This window comes from Peromyscus californicus, unplaced genomic scaffold, assembly GCF_007827085.1.
Source record: "Peromyscus californicus insignis strain IS unplaced genomic scaffold, ASM782708v3 Scaffold_9__1_contigs__length_137607984, whole genome shotgun sequence".
NCBI classification, from domain to species: domain Eukaryota; kingdom Metazoa; phylum Chordata; class Mammalia; order Rodentia; family Cricetidae; genus Peromyscus; species Peromyscus californicus.
This window is the reverse complement of record NW_026294617.1, coordinates 87,788,202-87,811,071: the sequence shown is the minus strand read 5'-3', so window position 1 is coordinate 87,811,071 and position 22,870 is coordinate 87,788,202. Positions and strand designations below refer to the sequence as shown.

The window sequence follows — 22,870 nt, the reverse complement described above, 5'->3', positions numbered from 1 at the left end:
CACTCTCTCGACCATTGCCAGTAGTCTATTGTGGAGGTATCTTTGTGGATTTCTGGGTGCCTCTCTAGCACTTTGCTTCTTCCTATTCCCATGGGGTCTTCATTTATCATGGTATCTCTTTCTTTGTTCTCCCATTCTGTTCCTGATCCAGCTGGGATCTCCTGCTCCCCTAAGCTCTCTTTCCCTCCACCCCCCGACCCTTGCCCTCCATTACCCCTAGGTGGAGCTCCAGGAGTCAAGCAAGAGATACTGAGACCATGATTAGAAAAAGCACAGGGACAAATAGCCAAACTAGTGGAAACACATGAACTGTGAACCAATAGCTGAGGAGCCCCCAACTGGATCAGGCCCTCTGGATAAGTGAGATAGTTGATTAGCTTGAACTATTTAGGAGGCCCCCAGGCAGTGGGACCGGGACCCGTCCTTGGTGCATGAGCTGGCTTTTTGGAACCTAGGGCCTATGCTGAGACATTTTGCTCAGCCTTGGTGTAGGGAGAAGGTGACTGGACCTGCCTCAACTGAATCTACCAGGCTGGGCTGAATCCCCAGGGGGGAGACCTTGCCTTGGAGGAGGTGGGAATAGGGGGTGGATGGGGGGGGAGGCTGGGGGGGGGAGGGAATCCGTGGTGATATTTATAATTAAATTAATTATAAAATAAAAATATATAAAAAAACAATGAAAGTAATATCTTCCATATAGGAATTTGGGGAAAAGTTTTGTTACAGGACAAATGGAAATGAGAAATGGTTTACAACCTCACATTTAATGTGAAACAAAACACTTAATGTGGTAAGTGCATTTAAAATACTCAGCATATATTACTTATTATGATATAATGAAGTCTTAACTATTCTGCTTCCTGTGTGTAGTTTTAAAGTTGAAAATATCTAAAAAATAACAACCACTGTCCATTGCCATCTTTGATTCTACTACCTATACTACCATTATCTCAGTGGTAAATATGCTCCATCTAGACCTGTTATGTGGCTGTTTTCTCCTAGTTGAAACATTCCCTCCAGGAGGGAGAAAGAGGATCAGGAGGGAGAGAGGGGGGCTCAGGAGGGAGAGAGAGGGGCTCAGGAGGGAGGGAGAGGGGCTCAGGAGGTAAACTAAAGGCCACACTTCTGGGAGAACAGAACCCTGGAATTATCTCAAGAGCCCCTTTCTGCCAGTCAAGGAAGGAGTGAAGAGCTGCTCGGGGAGGGAGACTGGATAGCTGGCGGGGAAGAAATTATTAGACTGTGAAGCTAGTCCCAGGGGTGTCACTTTCATAAGTGGTCACCTGTGTTAAGGTGGGACTGTCACTGGTAAGACTGCTTTAAGTCAACCCTGTTCCTTGTGAACTCTGTTTGAAATGCCAGTGAAAACTCATTAGGTCACTGAGATGGACACTTGGACAATCATTACTTTGACCTGTTATGGCCTCCCTTTCTGTGATGAGTAGACGGGTATGTGTACATCTTCCCAGGTAAAGACTGTCACACAAGACCCAAATCAGACATGGATATATTTTATTTCCCTATTCTACACTGGCAACTACAATTTTAGATACTATCATTTTAAGGCAATTCTTAGTTTTAGATAGTATAATCATTTTTTTCTTCTCTGCTTCATAAGATTTATCTTTCCAAAATAGGAGATACATCAGTATATATCCCGTTTCTTTCTGTGGCTGTTACAGACATTTATGGTCAAGTGCACTGACATACACACATACAGACACCACTATCCAATCATGATAGAGAATGGCCAGCAATATGAAAATTCATTATGATGTTTTGTTACATGTGAAAACACCTTTAGCAAGGACAAATGGAAATGGAACATGGTTTACAACCACACATTTAAGGTGTCCTCGAGCTAGGAGTATGGTATTTCAACTTAGCAACATAAACATTTTTAATACTTACCAGGGTTGGCAAGAATAATCTACTGGTTTAGGTACCTAGGACATAAAAAGGCGAAAATAGATTAAGTTTACTTAAGGGTAGCTTTCAGAAATCAATCATTAACTCAGCTCAGCTGACTCAGCTCTATAAAACCCTTAAGTAGCACAGTCCTGAAACTATCCACTAGCAGCTTTACACAGAATGAATCATAGTGTATGTCAGATAAGTAGAAAATAATTCATTTTGCTTTATTTCATTCTTTCATGCATTTTTCTACTATACCTTCTAGGGAAGAGATAGAAGAAAAATATGAACTAGAAACTTTCAATATTTACCACAAGACAGTTTAATCCAACATAGAAAACTAAAATGAAAAGGTTATTAAAGAAACCAAATAGCACTTCCCTTCCCCAAGACAAAAAAAGAAAAGAAAAGAAAAAAAAAAGACATGTAAAATAAATAGTACACACTGGATGTAGATGCTATTTTCCACAAATTCTAAACTCTGGTTTAAAAAGCTTCCGGCAAGGAAACATTTTATTCATTACATCATGGAAAATATCCACACTTTCTTTTTTTCATATAGAGACTTGCACAAGTATAATTATTATGTTTTATGTGCAAATAAAGAAAGCATCTTCTAGCTAATGGTGGTAATGAAGGAAGCCAAAGAATATGCACCAGTAGTCAAAAAATACCCAATACATCACACGCCACAGAAAAGGTGGCTATTTACAATCTATTGAGGGAAAAGTAGAATATAGATAGTCTATTTTGAATTTTAAAAACCTTCATGAATCAGCCAAGTCTTTGACAGACACAGTCCATGATGTTCCTGGGTCTTTTACACTGCAGGTATGGGGACAAGTGGGTAAGAACTCCCACATATTCTACCTGGGTTCTCTCCTTTGGCTAGAAAAGGATGGATATCCAAGAACTGAAGAGTCACATATAATTTCACAATAGACAAACAACTCAGGCTATTCCATCCCAAAACTGCCTAGAGGAGCCTTTGCTTCTTCCATGGGCATGTTCTGTGGCTGTAATAAAACCATAACCAAAAGCAACTAAGGGGAGGAATGCATATTTAACTTGTATTTCCAGATCATAATCCATCATTTTGGAAAGTATCAGTAGAAGCACAAGGCAGAAGCTTGAGGAGAAACGAAGGCTAGCTTGATAGCTTGCTGTCTGACTCATACTTAACTAGCTTTTATTCAGTCCAGACACACCTGCCTAGGGATGGTGCTGCCCACGGAGGGCCAGGCCCTCTTGCACACTTCTCAACCAAGACAATCTCACACACATGGCCACAGGCCAATCTTATATGAGCAATTTCTTATTGAGGTTCTCTCTTCTAAGATTACTAGAATAGTTGACAATTAAAAACTAACTAATAATATAACCATCTTCTCATCTCTGATCCCATCTCACATACTCCTCCTAATTTCTCTTTAGTATACTTTGGGGCTTTGTTTTAACAGACACGTCATTGTGCCACACTTAAGGCTGTAGATCACTTCTGGATATCTTTTCATCCTTTAAGTATATAGTTCCTTCAAGTATATAGTCCTCTAATGACATCTTCAGCCTTCATCATAGATGTCTTACATTGTTAAATTTATGCTATGGACAAGTAAGGCTTTTAAATAACTTATTGGGAATATGTGTATGCATGATAGATCCTTCCTAACCAGAAGTGTGGTTTGTAAAATTAGACAGGGCACTTAGATACGCTTTCTCTGTATTTGTTGATGTAGAAATATGAAGTAGGAGTTAAATTTCTAAATTGACAGTGATTTTCTTGCAAAAATTTGAACATACTAATTTTTATTATTTCAAGTATTGAAGTTTCATGTTCTAGAATCTCTATCTAGGGCTGGAGAGATGGCTCAGCCGTTAAAGGCTAGGCTCACAACCAAAAATATAAGAATCTCTATCTAGCTCTTTAGTAACAGTTTCAAGTTCTAAGCTGAGGTTTCTAATCTACTCATTCATTAAGGACATAATTTCCTTTGCATTCTGAACCTGGATATATAGCTGATTTCTGAGTGTGATTTATGTTCCCCTGCTTCTTTATACATTGATGTTGTAAATGATATGCTATTTACATATCATATTTGCATATTTCAAGCTTCAATTGTGGCTTCTTATATTCCCACATAGTATGTCTCTTGTCTCAAAGCAGGAAGTTAACCTGGCTAAATTATAACTTTTAGATTGTCTCCTGTGATAAGCAGTTGATGATTTCTCATTTAACTTCTTTTAGCCCAAGCTGAAGGATTTACTGGCTTCACTACCCAATCAGAGATTTTTGAGTTTATACACAGAACTTGAGGTTTCTCCCTTCCCTAACTCCATCCTTTCTAATGTTTTCTTCCACAAGTACTGTGGTACTTCAAAGTACATACTCCAGTTCTTCAAGGCAGAGAACTGTACGGTTTCTATCTGAAGTTTAGCCATACAGAATGCCATAACCCCATGCCTGTATTCAAACCAGGAAGCTCAACAGCACTCCTGTCAAGCTTTTGCTAGTTAGTAGCCTCAGACAGGTTTTCATGACTGTTTAGTATTTCATGTTTTTTCATTAAATCTGTTACGTGAGAACTAGCAAAAGGAAAGCTAGTCTCTGGCCATCAGTAGAAAGAAGCTTGTAGCTTTGGTTGCCACTGCTGTTAGTGTGGAATCCAATTGTCAATGCTTTTCACAGGCATTTGCATTTTCTCTCAGTTTGAACTTAATGTCATCTCTAATATCCTGAAGTTTCACTCAAATATATCTAGCTGTTGATGAATTTAAATTACTCATCTTTATTTTCAAAACTAGTTTTATCATAAATTCTGGAAAGTTCTTGGCCATGACTTATTTGAATATTGCTTTTCTACAATTATCTTTAATCTCTTCTATTTGGTACATTTGAATCTTATTTCATTCTCCCTTACAGTTTCCATTGCCTAATCTCTCTGGACTCATTTTAGAAACTTCTTCAGATTTCTCTTCCAATTTTCTACTCAACCATGTCTGATAGGCCATCTAATGCACCCATTAAGGCCTTCCCTTCAATTATTAGATCTGAGTCTTTTATAGAGAAGCCCAAACAATCATAAAGTGTTGTAATCTCCTCATATCTACTTTTCAGTTTTTAGTTACATTAAGTATAGACTTTTTTATTTAAGTATCTTGTCCTGTATCTACTTCATGAATCTAACTATATATTCTGTGTCTGCTAACCTTAGCCTAAGGTGGTCTGCTTTCTCGTTGAATGGATGATTCCAACTGTTGAATTTCTATTTTCTGGAACTTTATCTGCAACAACCCATTGAAGGCTGTCTGTGAAGAGGCTAAAACCAGACAGACAATGTATTTTTACTTGGAGAACAACTGATGTTGGGTCATTTTAAATTACGTTTCTTGCTAAGGATGATTTAGGTCACAGGGCTCGTATGAATTCCAGCCCTACATGTGGATGACTTTTATAATAAGTTTAGGAATCATTAAGGGAGCACTCTCTCATGCTCGACATCCCCCAGACCTACCTCTCTTTTCCTTTATCTAACCCAGAGCCAAGACCAACAGAATTCTCTCTTCTGTTGGGTGGAGTTTTACTGGAACATGCCCTGACAACTGCCAGATTCACATTTATCCAACTTTGTACCATGTTGTAGCCCAGCCTTTGTCTCCAATCACTCTATTGTCATAAATTAACTACTCTATCTATGTCTCCCACCCTGGAGGGTGCCACTAGAATATTTCAAAACTTTTGAAGACACAGGAATAATACACTTAGAAAAATAAATTTTCAGCTCAGAATAGAATTCACAGCACTACTCACAGCCCCCTGATAACCAACATATACAAAGGGATGCAGTTTTCAAGCTCATGCAATGCTTTCCCCTCTTTAATCTGTCTACTTCCTTTCATTCAGCTTGTCCTATAGCTAAAAAATAAATATATAATGTCATTACATAAGTAGTTTGCTTTAGTAGCTATCTATTAACTTTAAGCTATAGGAGCATTCATATTTATCTGGCTGTTTTATTCCTGGCTATGTATTACTGTGTATCTCTAGTATCTTAAAATATCTGAGTATGGTTTTCCTTCTAGGCAGTTACAGTAAGATTCCATAAGCTGATTTCATTCACTAATTGCCTATGTGCATTGAGGGATCCACATTTGCTTTTTTATCCTTTGTACATCCATTCAACAAATTTAAATATGCTTTTATGCCAGACTATCTTTAAAACAAAATTTCTAAAATTCATGTAAGATATAAACAGAAAATAGTGCTTTGTATATTAAATGCTTATTCAGGTTCCCAAATGTCAGAATGTTAAAAATCTCTTGCCATTTACTGTTATGTAAACATTATTGCTTCTATTTGTACCTATGAGAGTCAACCTATCTATCACAACAAAGAGAACAGCAACTCTTTTAATTCTCTTTGCTTTTCAAAAATAATTAAGCTTGAATAAATGGTGTAAGATTACATTCCCAAATTAAAGGTGACAGATATTACACTTGTAATATCAAAAAGAATGTGCAGTTGAGAAATACAGACGCCATGGGAATATAACAAGAATATTTAAGAATTTTGAGGGCATTTTCCCCTCAAGTAATCATGTGCATCATATTAATAAAGAAATTTCATTACTTTGCATTCACTAACTTTAAAATTGTGGGGAAAATTATTATGTTAAAATAATGCCATATAGAAATAAATCAACACCACAATACATAAAGAAATACATTTACATGATATTCATTCATATTATTTGAATAATTGTCACTCATTCCCATTTTATCCACTTTCAGAAAAATTCATTATGAAATTAAATAAACAGGAAAGGATTATTATAAAGCATAGAAAAAGTAGTCAGAGCCCTAGTTGAAGAATTTGTGAACTTTCTACTCTCTACCGTCATTTCAAAGACACAAACTGAAGTGTAATGACTACCTGTAACACGAATGACCAGAAATAAGTCAGACCATACCATTTATGCCCAGAGAAAAGAAAACCTTGCCCAATACAAACACTCTGTGGCCTTGGGTTACTTCTCCTAGGGACCTTTAAACATTTTTGTAAACTTTAAGTTATATTTCCATCAGGCATATCTTTTCTTACATTTGAAGTATTTTTTTGGCATAGATTAAAGTATAATTTATGGGATTATGCTCATGTAAGACCTGCCCTCCTTATGAAATATTAATAAAATTGATGAGAATCTAGATAGTCACTATACTTTGCACCTTCTTGAACAGTTAATCATAGCATCAAAAGCAAAATAAAACAAGAAGGAAGTGAAATATAAGAACTTACACATGGAGATGGTTTGACAGCATCACTTGGGAAAAATCCAACCTCTCCTGAAGATAAATTCCGTCCCTAAATTGGAAAAAGAAAATACCATTGAGAACAAAATGATACCATGTTGTTGTTTATACAATGTTGTTCAACTTGGGATCCTTGGGGTTATTACATATTGCTTCCAGTGCTCAGCATTAACTCATGGACCCAGAAGAAGAAGCAAAAGCAGAGACATTTTTCTTCACTGTTGACTTTCCATGTGGTTTCAGGTTATAGTTATAAAACAATCCATTTACTTGTCAACATACTATTTGACTTTGAGACCTTTGTATCTCTCAATCCTATATGGAGATGAAGTCTAATAAGGTTTGATGCTTACAAAGTTATTACTGTATTTTACATGGTGTTCTAAGTTTTCATTAATTCTTGCAATAATCTTTTATGGCAGAGTCAATTACTACCCTCAGTTTTGTAGAAGAGAAAAGTGAGGCATAGAAAAAGTATAAGATTTCCCTGTGATGGTAGTGCTGACAGACACCAGACTCAGAATTCAAACTCAGGTGATCCTACTACAGCTTTATACAACCTCTCTATGCAAAGGATAAGTTTCATCAAGGAGGGGGTTGTAAAACAAAACAGAAAGGCAGCTGGAGCCCCTCTATAACATCTAAATTTTATCACTGATGATGGTGTTGTGCCAAAGGTAGTATATACTTTTTAAACTCCATCAACATGAAAAATCGCTTATGAATTTGGAGATGAGAATGACATTAGGGAATTGGTACCATGGTATGAGAAGAGAAACTGGAAGAGGAAGCATAGGCATTAAAGACACCACCACCTGTGGAACTTACCTGTGAACTAGATTTGAGCAGAGAATACTAGCAGAGTTAAAGACTAGGAGATAGGTCAATTATTACTGTAGGAACTAATCAGATAACCTATTCAAATAGATAACATGAATCATACAGAGTAAGATCTAAGTAACATAGAAACTGTGATGGGACAAAATGCGGAAAGAGGACATAATTAGGCACTAGCGCAACCAACCAGCAGGAAGAAGTCTTCAGGAAGGAAGATTCAGAAACTAGGGAGTGATGGAAGCACAGTAATTAAGACTGCAATGAAGTGCTTCTTCATTTATCTGTATTTACTGAGTATTTTATAGTATTTTAATGGAAGCCTGACATGAAAGAATAAGAATGCTGTTTAGTATATATCATCACCTAGACCTTTATATATAAGTACACCACAACGCTGAAAGCAACCATACCCTTACAGAACTCAGAAGAAAAACAAAGGGGGTAATACTTCTTAGAGAAATAAAAATAATATGTTTGAATTTGCACTAAAAGAAGTGTGTGTGAGTGTGTGTGTGTGTGTGTGTGTGTGTGTGTGTGTGTGTGTCTGTGTGTGTGTGTCTGTGTGTGTGTGTGTGTATCAGACAAAAGGGCAGAGTTTTACGATTATTTTTTCTAAGCCATATTAGTCACTTCCTATTCCTTACTAGATCAACACAAAAGATCTCAATCTATAGAATTCAGAACAAAGGAGAAGCAATGATATTTTTGTAAGAGTAAATGATGGCCAGTATCATACCATCCACTTCCTCAGCACAAAACCAGCACAGGGCCTCCTCATACTTACAGTCTGCTCCACTTCCAAAGCTCATATGACCCACTTTCTCAGCTCTTATGTAAAGCATTTCTCAAGCTGCATCTCTGCATTAGATCCACAACTAACTCACCCATGGCCCATTCACATCCTCTTAATAGCATACAAAGTAGTAGTCCAAACTTAGTAGAATGGACAATTGTTATTCTACATGGTAATCTCCATGACTAGGCCATAGGTTCTTTGAGGTTGACTACAAGGTCTTAGTTGTTTTTGTATAATCTGATGTTGGATGCATAGCAGGTATTTAATAAATGATTGCTAATTAAAGTATCTTTCTCTCAATCTGATAGTCCCATGTCAATGACTACTATGAGCTCAAATTATGTCACATATAGCAAAATACATCACACTTCATTTTTATATGCAGCTACTAAAAAGGCTGACTGTTTCTATACAAAGGTATTCCTTCAGTGAAATTCTCTGACCTTTCTATAGCATTTTGTGTAATGAGTGTGTTAGAATATGTGTATATGTTTATGGGGGTAGGGGGAGGTAAAATGTTAGTAAAAATGTAAGTAAAAAAACTTACAAAACAGAAAGTAAGTCCATTGAATTAGATAGTTTATGAAGATGTACTGACAACTACATTTTAAATTTTTTCCCACTTTAGAACAAGTGAGCTGGAAAAAAATGCATGAATGGAAACAAGTCATCTTGATGATTGAAGAAGGGATAGTAGCTTCCTAAGAAACATCCTACAAGGGACAAACATAATTTTTCAGACAAACTAGGACATCTTTAGAGTAAATAGTAGTAATTAATAATTATGTCAGGGTAAAAGGTTTAGGTTGTGATTATTCTGGATCTCAGTGATGGCAAGTGAATGTAGAGATCACATCAAGAACCATATTGTTCAGCCTTGCTTCACACCTTCACTTTCTAATGTGCCAGAACCAAAATGGAACCTGCAGTTGAACTTTCTTCCTGCCAAGATGTCTATTGGTGTACTGATTAAAGTCTTGCACAAGGCTGAGGGCCACATGTGAGACCAACACTGGTAAGCTATATTGAGGGAAGCTCATGGAAGCACAGGAAACATGAATGGCCAGATGTTTAACATCACTGTCATGACCAGAGATGGTCAAGTAGCACAAATGGAGCAGGTATAAATGCATGGTAGCAAGATCCAGTTTCAAATTTTTACTGACATGCTAGAAAACGCATCCATGTTAAAGAACATGAAACATAAAAAGCAAGGCTCAGAAGCTGTCCAATGAAGAAGATGTGTAATGGGGCATGGAAACATCTTCTAAAAGTGAAGATATTTTTTCTCTGTGGAGAGAACTTTGTCCTTTTTTATCTTGGGTTATCTGTTATCTGGGGGTTATTCTTTGCAGGAGGGTGGAGGTTACATGTGCATATATCCTAGGTTTTCATTCAATCAGAGCACCTGTTAAGCTAAATAATCTCTAGGTATTTTTTTATAAAAGAACAGTATTGTTTATTTTTTCTTACCTCACCTCAAAGATAGCACCCGAGCAGATTTCCCTGAACAGATTGCCAATGGTCACTGTCAACTGTGTTTAATTTTTTTATAAAATTTCTCCTAATGAAATACCCTAGCAGTGCAGTTACACTTGTGTAAGGATCCCATATGTCCCTTAAGGCAGAAAAATGAGAGGTACTGTGACCTATCTTATCAGATGAATGAAGTTAGAGTTCCTCTCTAATCCTGTAAGACATTTGTCTGAGTTCTGGGAGATAATGCATGCTATATTCAATGATTTCCATTTATTAAGGAAATAGCCACTCTACAACATTTGGAGGATTCAAAACAAAGCAGTGTGTAGGCGGGTTGTCTTCGTCTCCTTGGTGGATGTGTGTGGGATGCACATTGGTAATTCATTAATACTAATGGGTGGACCAGCTGTCAATCCCTTACACATGGATGGAACTGCAGACTGTAACTATGAAATAAACCATCTTCAAAGGCAATGATTTGGTGTACTTAACGTGATGATCTATCTATGGGGGTTTTACTAACCTTGATGAAAGACATATACCTGAATTTTCTTCTTTTATTCATTTATGAGCATTTTATTCTGGGTCAAATAACCAGCTTGTCATCTATTTTGTGTCTATTGCAAATGCCAGACAGAGTGAATAATCCCTAAGTTATTTTCCTGTCTGGTATTTGTTCTGTGAGTCCCTTAACATGTTCAAGGTCAAGTTGAAAACATTCCTGTTTTGTACTATGTGTCACCTGATATAAGACATGCTATCTTTGTATGCACTTATTCTGCAGGGAACCTTGGATCATGGGATGGGACTTTTGTAAATTAAACATTACAGGTCTGAGTCTTTTTATGAAATACTTTCTTTGGAAAGGACCTGAGAAAATAGGTCATGAATTGCATATGGTGAGAATAGAGGAAACTTTATGACTCATTAAATAAATTAAAGCAGACACAGAGAAAATATTAAATTATAATTCATACAATAATAATGCCCCTTTTCTTAAAAGCAGGTTGCTTTCTGTAGAAAACATATTAAACTAAAATTATTGATAACTTTCTCTGCTATTCCTGAATATTACAAATACAAATGCATAGTCAGGTACTTACTTACTCCTAACTGACCTTAGGTTTTAACTATTCCTCACTTTTTTTCAAAAGACTCTACAGTGGATCATAATGAATTTAAGCTACTTTACATTTGCCAGTAGAAATAAACCTGTAATCTACCTGTAGAGAGAAGCACATTAATGCATGCCAGGATGCCATAGCAAAGACTGCATTTTTAAAACCACAGACAAGAAAGGCTTAACATGACGGAGGATGTCCTCCAAAAATCTTAATCATAAATTGCTTGGCTTCTAACTTTGTGAAAAAAAAGAACAAATTGCTTTAAGAAAAATATGACATCTCTTCCCGGTGGCTCATTTATCCCCCTAATACTATCTGGATTGGAGCTTTAATGCACTCCTAGAAGAGCTCAGAATGATTTGAAACAGATTTGGAAAGCCAAATGTAAAAAGGCTAGATTCATGGTTATTCATGAAAGGTTGGAAATTCTCCCCCATTTCAGTGCCCTAAACACTCAGAACATATGCATGGCAGTGCTGTGAGCTTACTGAGCAGTTTATCTCCTGTGGCTAGTCACCAGAGCAACTTCCACCTTGCCCAGTCATATCTCCACTAACAGAAATAAATGGCTTGGCCACTGGGAGGGAGAACATATAGCAAGGCCATGAATTATTGGAATATATATGGTTAAAAATAGGAATTGAGTTTATTGGTGGACAGGTAGGTAAAAGATAGCTATAAGTAGATTAGATAGGTAAATAGAATAGATGCAAGCACTTTTTTTAAAAATAATCATTCTGATGAGCTTTGTAAAGACAAGTAATGAAACCAATGGACCAATAACAGTAAGGAGAGCAGTCTGAAGCTGGCATTCACTAAAGAGTGACTCATGGCTACAGCTGTGGCCATATTGTAACTGTCACATTCTGTGACACACATGTCCTGGCTAGTTCTTAAAATGCATATAGAAGTAGTGTCACAGGAAGGGGGCACCAGAAAAACTTGCTCTGTTTCCTAGTCTGCTATAAAAAGCTGTGCAACCATAGGCAAGTCACAGAGGTAAGCAATAATAATGACAAGATCTCCCATAAATGCCTCATCAGGTTGTTTTAAGGATGAAGGAATTAATATGCACGGAAGACTTTTGAAGATGCTGAGTAGTCATTTTCTCTTTCATCCATAATATTGCTTTTCAATTATTCTCAAATTATTCTTTGAAATTTTCCCTGCAAATTGACCATTCACACGTTATTAAATACAAATGCCTAAACCTATACATTTAACCCCATCATTTCCCTTGTATCCAGGCAAATGTACTAAGTCAAAAATAACATGGACTTTCATTTCAACGGGCAATCTACATTCTGGAGAGTCCATCGCTTTACACAAAGGTTTTCTTGTAAGTAAACACATCCTTTCATTATTCATTGTCTCCTAAACAGGGAGGAAGGTAGCTATTTTCCTACCAATGAACACTGACAGTTGTCAATGCCATTGTGTATAGTTAAGTACTGAATGGTCACTCTGAAGAATCCCAAAGTGTACATGTACACACACAAAAGAATGAAATGAATTGCTGTGGGATGGTCTGTATGTCAAATGTGTTGCTGATTGGTCAATGAATAAATCACTGATTGGTCAGTGGCCAGGCAGGAAGTATAGGCGGGACTAACAGAGAGGAGAATTGAGAGAACAGGAAGCTGGGTGAGGGAGACACTGCCAGCCGTCATCAGGACAAGGAAGATGTAAAGTACCGGTAAGCCACAAGCCACGTGGCAAGGTATAGATTAATATAAATGGATTAATTTAAGCTGTAAGAACAGTTAGCAAGAAGCCTGCCACGGCCATACAGTTTGTAAGCAATATAAGTCTCTGTGTTTACTTGGTCGGGTCTGAGTGGCTATGGGACTGGCGGGTGTCAGAGATTTGTCCTGACTGTGGGCCAGGCAGGAAAACTCTAGCTACAAATGAATGGTGGCCTACTTTGTAATTTCATGTTGAAAAAGGTATTTAAATCTGGCTAGTGTATGAGATTTAAAAGCTCATGAAGTGAAATAAAGACTTGAAATTCCTGTTTCTGATTCGTTTACGTCTACATAAAGACCAATTCTGACTTACAGTTCTGCATGACTTTGCCAAACTTGATCCTTGGGCCCCATCTTTGAAATCATACATTCGGTCAAGTCACCAAAATATATGACAAAATCCACAATTATATTCAATAGATTTTCTAATTCAAGTGAAATTGTTTCTCTCTGCTCCCTCTCTGGAATTTTGGCTGACAGAAATTAAAAAAAAAAAAAAAAAAAAAAAAACTTAAAATCAAAAGTTGTAAAATGTATCCTGAGGGGGGAAAAAACACTAAAAAGCCAGAATCTATATTTGTACAATTGTTAGATGTGAGGTAAGTGTAACCAGTGGAATAGTCTCCCCAATACATTTGAGAAATGTCTATAGCAAGGTCTCTGTATTTCTCCAACAAAAAAGAGAGTTCTGGTTACGGTTACTTGTGTCTTGAGGGCTCCCTCCCAACTCTTACTGGGTAAGATGTACATAATGCAATCCTGACCCATATTCTCACAGCAGTGGGTTTTTGTTTTGTTTTGTTTTCTGATGAAATAAACAAGAAGTTTTATTGGTGGAAGAAGAACATCTGGCAAGCTAAATTCAACCAGCACATTAGTGAGCCAAATTGCAAGCAGTTGCTCAATACAAACCCTGCAAAGAAGAGCAAGATTCGGCTACATTTTGGAAAACATCATACTTGGAGAAAAGCTGTATAACTCCCTAAATTAATCCAGGCACAACAAAGGCCCAAAGAAATGTTTTTCTAATCATGGTCAACAACAAGTATGATTTTTTGCAGCCTTGGCAATTCTAATCAGAAGTAAGCACAAAGGAAATGTTCTAAGTACTAGTTCTCTGGGTTAAATGTTCATAAAACATTAGGCATTTTTAAATGAATTATTTCCTACTGAGAGCAAAATTAGCACTTTGATGAAAAGTTTGGTGTTTCACTGTGTACAGTGCACTGTGCTAGGCATGTGGGGAATATAAAGGAACAGATATGGTCACTTTTCAAGAATCACTTGACAACGCCAATTACCTTTTTATTTTTCCAATTTTGGTGTATTTTCATAGATTTTGATGGACTTTTAGATCGCAACGAACTCATGAAGTAATAATTTGCTGTGATCAGGGCATTTGGCGCCTGGTGTTTTTTTTCTGGCCTTCTGATCTTAAATGTGTCACTCAGTCTCTTTCAGTTTCAATATCCTCTTCCATGAAGCAAGAGAATTGACCCAAGTATTCCCAAGGTTTCCAGTCCTGGCCAATGTTTTAATTAGGCACCCTCCACAAGTCCTATAGGTTCCCAGTTAGTTATTGTTGCCCACTCCCCACCACAGGATTTGGATCCAAAACTTGTTCATCAGGGATGGTAGGGATCAGTCATGTAACCTGACAGCATTTACTGACAGAAGATAAGGACTTCCTCCAACTTTCATTTTGACTCAGTATGAGGTTTTCTGTTCACTCAAGCATATAGGATTGGCTTGTTAAGAATTAGATATGACCACTGATTCTTCAGTGATTTGAATCATAAATAACTAAAATTCAATATGTTACAAATTCATAAATCATTTGGTTCAATGTCTTAAGGGGAATGTATGTGCTCAAGCGCTAGTGAACTTATGATACACAATCAGCAGGCACATTCCAGACTGACAGCCCACAGAATGTACTTTTTGTTGACATGGTCTTTCAGTAATTGTGTGAGAATGTAGCTTACATGGCAGTAACATAACGGAAGAAAAGGTTGACAGAATTTCTCAGAACTTTATCCCTAAAAGGTTCTCTTTGACTTCCTACTAAAAGAGGACTCACCATCTGAATTGGTACTTAGGTGGTAGTTACCTCCTCAGAGTGCAGGATAACCTACGCTTTGTTCTGTGCCAAATTCAGCAATGCAAGTAAAAAGGCAAGTAAGAGAACTAACCATCAGTGTCCATCTCCTGAGTTAACAATTAGGCTCTCACTGTGTCAGGAGCTTTGCCAATTCCCATAATACCGTCTGTACACTTGGAAACATTCTCGCAAACCCCGTCTATGATCTATTCAATCAAAGCCAGTTGGCAATTACCCAGGGAAAGTGTTTCTTACAATCCTTTCCTAATGTCTATTATCTTCTGTAATCATCTCTCCAGGGCCCTCCTTGCTCCATTATAGTCATATGCCGCCTATTTCTCCTTTCCTGTAATTAGGGACCATGATGCTCTCAGGGTCAAAATACTCCATATTTTGAGGCAAATACCTGTCAAAGTAAAGGTCTGATGATTATAGGATATTCTGACTAACTAAGAATAGCTTTGTATCTACACACTTACAAGTTCAATTTTGTCTTGATGGCTTCTCAGTCCATACAAGGACTGAGAGACAGAGCGTAAGCACAGGTAAACTGAGAGACTTCTTAACACCCAGCTCCCACACTCAACAGGGGTGCTGCATGATCAGAATTGAGTCTTCAGCTTCATGGAGAAATATCTTCATGGCAAGAATCTGACTTGGGAAAAATATCTCAGTCCCCACAGAGACCATGATGCTGACTTCTTATAACATCAAAGAAATGAGTTGGTTTTGTTTTGGATTTAGGAATCTGTTTTCCTAACAAGAGAGATCTGATAATGTTTATAAACAATTCTTCAATGTTTCTATTTGCCTCTGACTTGGATACAAATAGACACTTGAACTTTAGATCAAGGGGAAAAAAAACCACAGTTTTAGGAAATGCTCTTGGAGCTAATATTCTTATGTGTTCTAGAGCTATTAGGAAAGTGTGGTCTTAATCCTTTACAGTTACTTCCATAGTTGCAGAGACGGACGTTCATCTTCCCCTTCTCCCTGCACGTCTCTCTTCTCTCCTGACCTAAGACTGCGCTAAGTTCTCACTGAACCAAGTTCTTTGTCTGTAAACTGTTGACTGTTAACCACACCACCCTTGAGTTTGAATCCTTGAGATATCCTAGGTATTCCTCATCCATCAGCTCTCTTGAAAGGGCTCCTGGTCTCCACCAATGTTATACTTAAATCAGCCATTCCCTTCAGGAAATATCATTTTTATTTTACCATATAATAATGAAGGAAAAGTTAAAGAAACTTCAGGAATCAAGTATAGGTTTGTGAAGGGCAAAACAGTCTCCAAAAGCCCACATTGTCAGTGCAACTCTTTTTTTTTTTTTTTCCAGGGCTGAGGACCAAACCCAGGGCCTTGCGTTTGCTAGGCAAGCGCTCTACCACTGAGCTAAATCCCCAACCCCTTTATGCAAACTAAATGTGATGGATATGAAATTTAGATAAAAAAGTGAAAATTCCAGAAAATCATTTTTCTACTCCTGGAAAATGAAGCACATTCTTCAAAATTGCTAAATCATTACAGACACACAATTTTTCCCTTTCAATTTCTTTTCATGTTTGCTTCCTATGAACCTCATAAAATCCCCACGAGTCATTTAAAAGTCAACACTCCCATTTTATAGATGAGGAAGGTAAGAGTACACTCTGACAAGATGAATACCTTAGTGATCCTTCAAGTGACATGAAGTACAACTCAGAGGTAATGATGACCTTGAAATGTATGAGAAACAAATGCTAGAAACAGTCTCTCTGAATAGTTATATTGAGACACATTTTCTTCTAGGCCCTGGAAACAGATAAAAAGTGATAGTTCTCATCTTTCTGGGAAGCTCTAGCCAAACAGACCAAGATGCAGTGTGGTAGGTGTGTTCGAAAACTATTGTTAAATAAGACCCTGAAGAAAACGGCCTTAGTATAGGGCAAATGTATAACGGCAAAGAAAGTTTTAGCTAAGAAAATGAGACAGGGTAAAGATGAAGGCAGAGGGCAAAATATCTAAGGCTGGAGGTTTGAGAAAGCATGAATCTCATGGAGAAGATTTTTCCCAGTCAATTATTTTTTTTATTTCTTTCTTTTCTTAGCTTAATAGGAAGAAAACACATGTTTGGTCAAGTTGTGCACGTCCAGCTCACGACCTCTTAATTCTAGGTTCACAGCCTCTGGCTTCAAGTGAAATGACTGTTTCATTCCTCCTGGGAGCTCCTGAACCCCATGATTTTATTTATTTATTTACTTATTTACTTATTTATTTATTTACTACCTTATTTTGCAGAACTCTTCTACTGAGGCACAAGGCAAAACAAACAAAAACTTTTTTCAACATAAAGCAATGATTTTTACCTCTCAAGTTTTCTGCCAAAATAACTGAATTTGGAAACTCATTGTCCTAGGTGTTAGAAATAGAAAATGAGTCTTTCAACAAAAGAAAGGGGTAGGATTGCCACTCTTACCTAACATACAATCTTGAGACCAGAAGAACAGAAGAGACATTGCTTCTAATTCTGCAACTAGCACTCGATTAAAAAAAAAAAAGAAGAAGAAGAAAATACCCTCAACTCTCAACAACATGAATTTCCATTTACTCTCTTGGTGGAGAGCTCCATGAATTAATCAGAACATGTGCAAAAAAACTTTCAGTCCTTAAAATAAAGATCATGTAGATGCATGATTTGTAGCTGTGAGGTATCATGACTATTTTCTACATTATTTAATATTCTTTGTGGCTTAAAAATACATATATTTTGGCACTGATTGCAATTTCGCTCTTATAATTGCCTTTTGGTTCCAATTAGCCTGCAAAATTCCCCCAGTGGCACATTTGGATATTCATAAATGACAATGGAGGAAATAAAACCTCATGATCTAGGACAGTGGATCCTCATTGTTTCAAGACTTTTTTAATCTAAGAAGAAAACACTCAGGCAGCACTCCATTGTAGTAGAAATTGTAGATGGTATATTTGCTTGCTGGCCCCCCTGCTCCCTCCCTCCTCTGCCCTTCCCTCCCTCCATCTGTTTTCTGATGAGTATAATCTGTATATTTTCTATGAAAACACTTCTCATAGGAAAAAGCCACTCCAGCAAGAGAGATTCTCTGTCTTTACATATCATATTACTTAAAAGCAACAGGTCAGCTGTCAACGGTCAGCTGGTGTGAACAGAACGGTTATGCACATTGTTAGAAAACAGGAATGCCTTACACCTGTACCAGGAAATGTGACCCTAAATGGCCAATTCCCTACTTGCTATTCATTTCAGTTGAAGGCAGTTTTATAAAGCTTTCAAGGAAAAGACAAAGAAAGAAGGAAGACGCTGCCAAAATGAATCCCTCAGAAGAGGAGACAGAACACAGTGCATTTTCATAGCTCAATTGACAACCCATTGTTTGAAAGAAGTTACAATGAAAAATGCCGAGGACCCACTTACTTCAACAGAAATTACTGTTGTGATAATAACAATGCAGAGGAGACTAATATCTATTCAAGGAAAGAGAGTCCCTGATACATCTTGGAGGGTAATTTGTATGCTCTAGGCATGGCGTGTATGGCAAACATGACAGTCTACAATAGAATCTGACTTTCTGCATTAATGAGTGCAGTGACTGGCTTGAAAGAGAAAGCAGCTCAGAAAGCAAAATTCCTTGAAAACGTACAAATAGGCCAAAGCTCTTAACTAGTACAAAAGTCCTTTTCAAGATTCAAATGCAAATTCATTTGTGGTGAGTACTTCAAACTTTAATCTACAAGCTAACCTCTGTGTGTGTTTTTTTCAAAATAGGATTTACAAAAACCTCTTAGCAAAAAAAAAACCCTCAAAATAATGCATCAGCTGTCTTGATCATTCAGATAAGAAACTGGTGGTATTGTTTCTGGTCCTTCCAATATGAAACACAGAGTGAACAAAATACTGTAGGCAATTTTTATGTATTTGGATGGATGACTAAATAGATGGACAGACTGATAGATCTGTCTGGATGGTTGGATACTGTTTAGTGACTACATTACAATATTACTGATTTATTTTACAGTGATCATTGTCACCCCCACTTCTCATGTAATAAAATGGAAGCCCTTAGTTACCTGTTTAAGGCCACCACACTGGCAGGCGACAGCCAGTAAAATTCAGCAAAGAAGGCTCTGATTTCCTAAGTGCTAGCATAGGAAGTGAAAAACACTTCACTTGCTTCTCCGGTGCTAATTATGTATAATTTCAGATGAGATGGGATAAGGTATCAGAAGAGGTGTGTGAAACTGTATTCTTGAAGCAATTAAAAAAAAATACAATCCCTTAGAAGAAGTCACATACTGAAGGGTACAAAGTATATGTTTTCTTTGAGTATGAAAATGAACAAAATATGTACATGGAGACCCTGTACACATACCTACACACAGAGAACTATAAAAAAATCAACTGAAGTATTCTTTATATCTGAAAACCAACAAGTAAAAAATACTCTAGCTTTTTTTAAATAAAACATGGCATTAAACTGGAAAGTTGTCTACTATGAACTTTCCACACATCCAGTCTATAAAATAAAGTTTATTTAATCAAGACAGCCTCCTTGGAGACATTGTAGCATCTTTAATCACTTTTTAAGATACAGAAAACAAATATGTCAATTTAATATATTATATGCTAATAATCTGAAAGTACTGCCTTTATTTAGTTTCTATTGTAGGCCAAAAAATACTGAGTTCACTGAAACACCTTGGGGTTTTGGCAATATTAATAGGTTGGTTTTCATTCAATGAGCACATGACAAGCTGGAGATAATGCCATAATTACCATGGAATCATACCAAGTTGATCATCTACTCAGTGGCTCACGTAAGATTTATTTGGGGCTTACTGCAAGCCTGGGTTAAAACCAAGCCCATTGTATCCTAATCTTTAGAAACAGGGCTGTATGCTGGTATTATAAAGCCCTCCCAGGTGATTTTAATCAGTGTTATGAACACTATGAACATGGCTCTTGTCTGCCCACTTTATGTGACACCTAAAATTAAGCCACACAGCAAATTGAAAGACCTCATCCAAGCCATATAGCTATCTGGCCACAGGTAAATGACTTCACTCCAGGATTTCTCACTATGCTACTCTCCCTTCCAATAGTCCAGCTAAATATCCCTTAAATAATTTGTAGGTACTCATAAGACAATGCTGGCACATGTTCTATATAAGCCAGAAATGTTAAGTGAATTTTTAACATATGTCTGACAATATAAACTATTACTAGTTGGCAGCAAGCATGAAAGATTCCTCTAAAAATAGGAGACCTAGTGTCAAACCAATGAGAGTTCATGCTGGAGCGTGAGGGCGTCTGAGCAGTTCAGAGCTAGCACTCAATGCATAATTGCTACCTGGAACAAATGTGCTAACTGTTCTTCTCTGTTCTAAGCATCAACCACTCTTCTTCCTAACCATTAGATCTGCATTCCACTAAGGAAAAGTCATAGACACAGTTTGTCATTCACTGCTTCTCCCCATTTATCTTCTGACTCTCTTGGGTATTTCCAGTGCCCTTTTAGCACCACACCAGAAAAATCTTCACACATCCAGGCAACTGAAAAGGAACTGACAATTAATAACAATTTTCTTTTTTGCCTAGAAAGGATAGAAGGCAGTACAACTTAGTAAAATGAGTATGAGGTCAACTGGAACAAAACCTAAATAGTCCTACTTTCAAAACAGTGTGCTGTAGGAAATAAGATAAACAATAAATATAAATCTATAAACACCATGAAAAATATTCAAAGCATCACCTAAACCAACTGTGCTGCAAAAGAAATAGTGAATAAAAATTTAAAAGGTATAATTAAGTGCTATGTATCTAAAGCATGAGAAAAAGAGGGAACAGAGAGCTTGGTTAGGAAAGCATGATATCTACAATCCCCTCTTCAATAGAGTTAAATGTCCGTGGGCACACACTGTGCAGGCTTCTAGGAGTCCTGCTGAGCCATCCCCATGCTCTTCACTGTGGTCTCAAACACACCACTGTTCAGGCACCACTTATATGCCCCAATAGCTCCAATATTTGTGCTTAGCTTCACTATTTTTCTATTGATGTCTCTAGAATGAGAAATTGACTGGCTTTTAGCATCCTCAAGGACAGCTTACAAAGTAAGTTTATTATTAGCACTGCTCAGACAAACCCCACAGTGTCTTGTCTGTGGTCCACCATTACCCGGGTGTTCTATAGTGAACTCTCTCTCTCTCTCCAGGTATTCAATTAGCATAGTCTCCTTCTCTGTATCTGAGCTCCCTGCTTAAACCGATGCAAAGCATCAGAAGTAACGGTACCAGCTCTGGGTATAAAGCTTAAGGTCTGGCAGCTTCTGCTTTCGCATTCCCAGGAGGCAGCTGCAACATGCTAAAAGGCTGACCCTGACACCACTCTGGTGAACAGAAGTCTAAAAAGTTCCCAAGGAGGTATCTGTGGTCCACAGCCTCCACCAAGTTCCTGACAGGGCCAGTCCCAAGTGTCCACCCTGGTAGTCTAGCCACTACTGGCCCTCAGTTGTTGAGTATCACACTAATATCAAATAAGGCAGAAGAGCCATCTTGTTAACCTAGAACATTATAACAACCCACAAGTCACTACTTAGTGGAAATAGACTGGAATACTGTCAGGGACTTTCATGACACTGAAAATAAATACATTTCAAGAGACTAGAGCAGAAAGTAATAGAATAGGATACTGGTTGTTTTCCTATGGCCTCCATTTGCATGAAGTAGCCCACAGACCTGGATACACACATGTGCATATACCACACCCATACACACCCACACTCAACATACTAAAAATCTACACAAAAAGAAAACACACATTGTTATAAAATATATGACTTTTTCTTTAAAAAGTGCAATCATATCAATAGCCTGAAATCAGATGATGGTTGCCTTAGGGTAGGAGCCAGAAGAACATCATCAATGGACATAAGACACACTTGAGATGGGTGAGTGTATTAATTACCTTGATCATAGTGATCTTCACACATACACACACATACACACACATCAAAAGTTATCAAATTATACATTTCAAATATTTATGGTTTATCATATACCTCAAAGCTGCTCTTGTTTTTCCTAAGTGGCACTATTGACACAAGTTAAGCATAGACTTTGTAGGGTGCTAGACTGTGACTAGCACAAGAGCAGATGAAAACTGAGTACAGACTACTTCCCCAATGAGTTTAGCTTTGAGGGTGAGGGAATGAAGGAACCTGAAAGAACAAACTAGACAAAATGTTGAGTTGTGTGTTTTGAAACATGAGGAATGGGAACATATAAATGTGCTATAGAAGAGATGCCAGTTGACAAGGCAGTTGAAAATTTAAGATGGAAAATTCAAACAGAACAGAGTCTTGAGTAAGGGGCCCTTGTGGGGACAAATGAAGATGTTTCGTGTTTAGATGGAAGGATATAAGAGTTGATACATTTAATTTTTTTCTCTATTCTGGGAAGGATGATGAGTGAAAGGAGAAAGACACTTGGGGAAAATGTTGGGATTTCGGGAAAGTCATTGGCTACAGCAGTTGAAATGATGGCAGGGATAAGTGT

The 22,870-nt window shown here is 37.4% G+C and overlaps 1 protein-coding gene across 2 annotated transcripts in view; it reads right to left on the bottom strand.

Moving 5' to 3' along the window:
* The window catches only part of Vav3 (vav guanine nucleotide exchange factor 3), a 335,871-nt gene that overhangs the window by 36,516 nt on the left and 276,485 nt on the right, over positions 1 to 22,870 (bottom strand). For both annotated transcript variants that reach the window (XM_052730572.1, XM_052730573.1), the window contains exons 21-22: positions 7,208 to 7,273; positions 1,912 to 1,946 (exon numbers count right to left, since the gene is read on the bottom strand). In XM_052730572.1, coding sequence (XP_052586532.1) covers positions 1,912 to 1,946; positions 7,208 to 7,273 — 101 coding nt within the window. The remainder of the gene's footprint in view (positions 1 to 1,911; positions 1,947 to 7,207; positions 7,274 to 22,870) is intronic.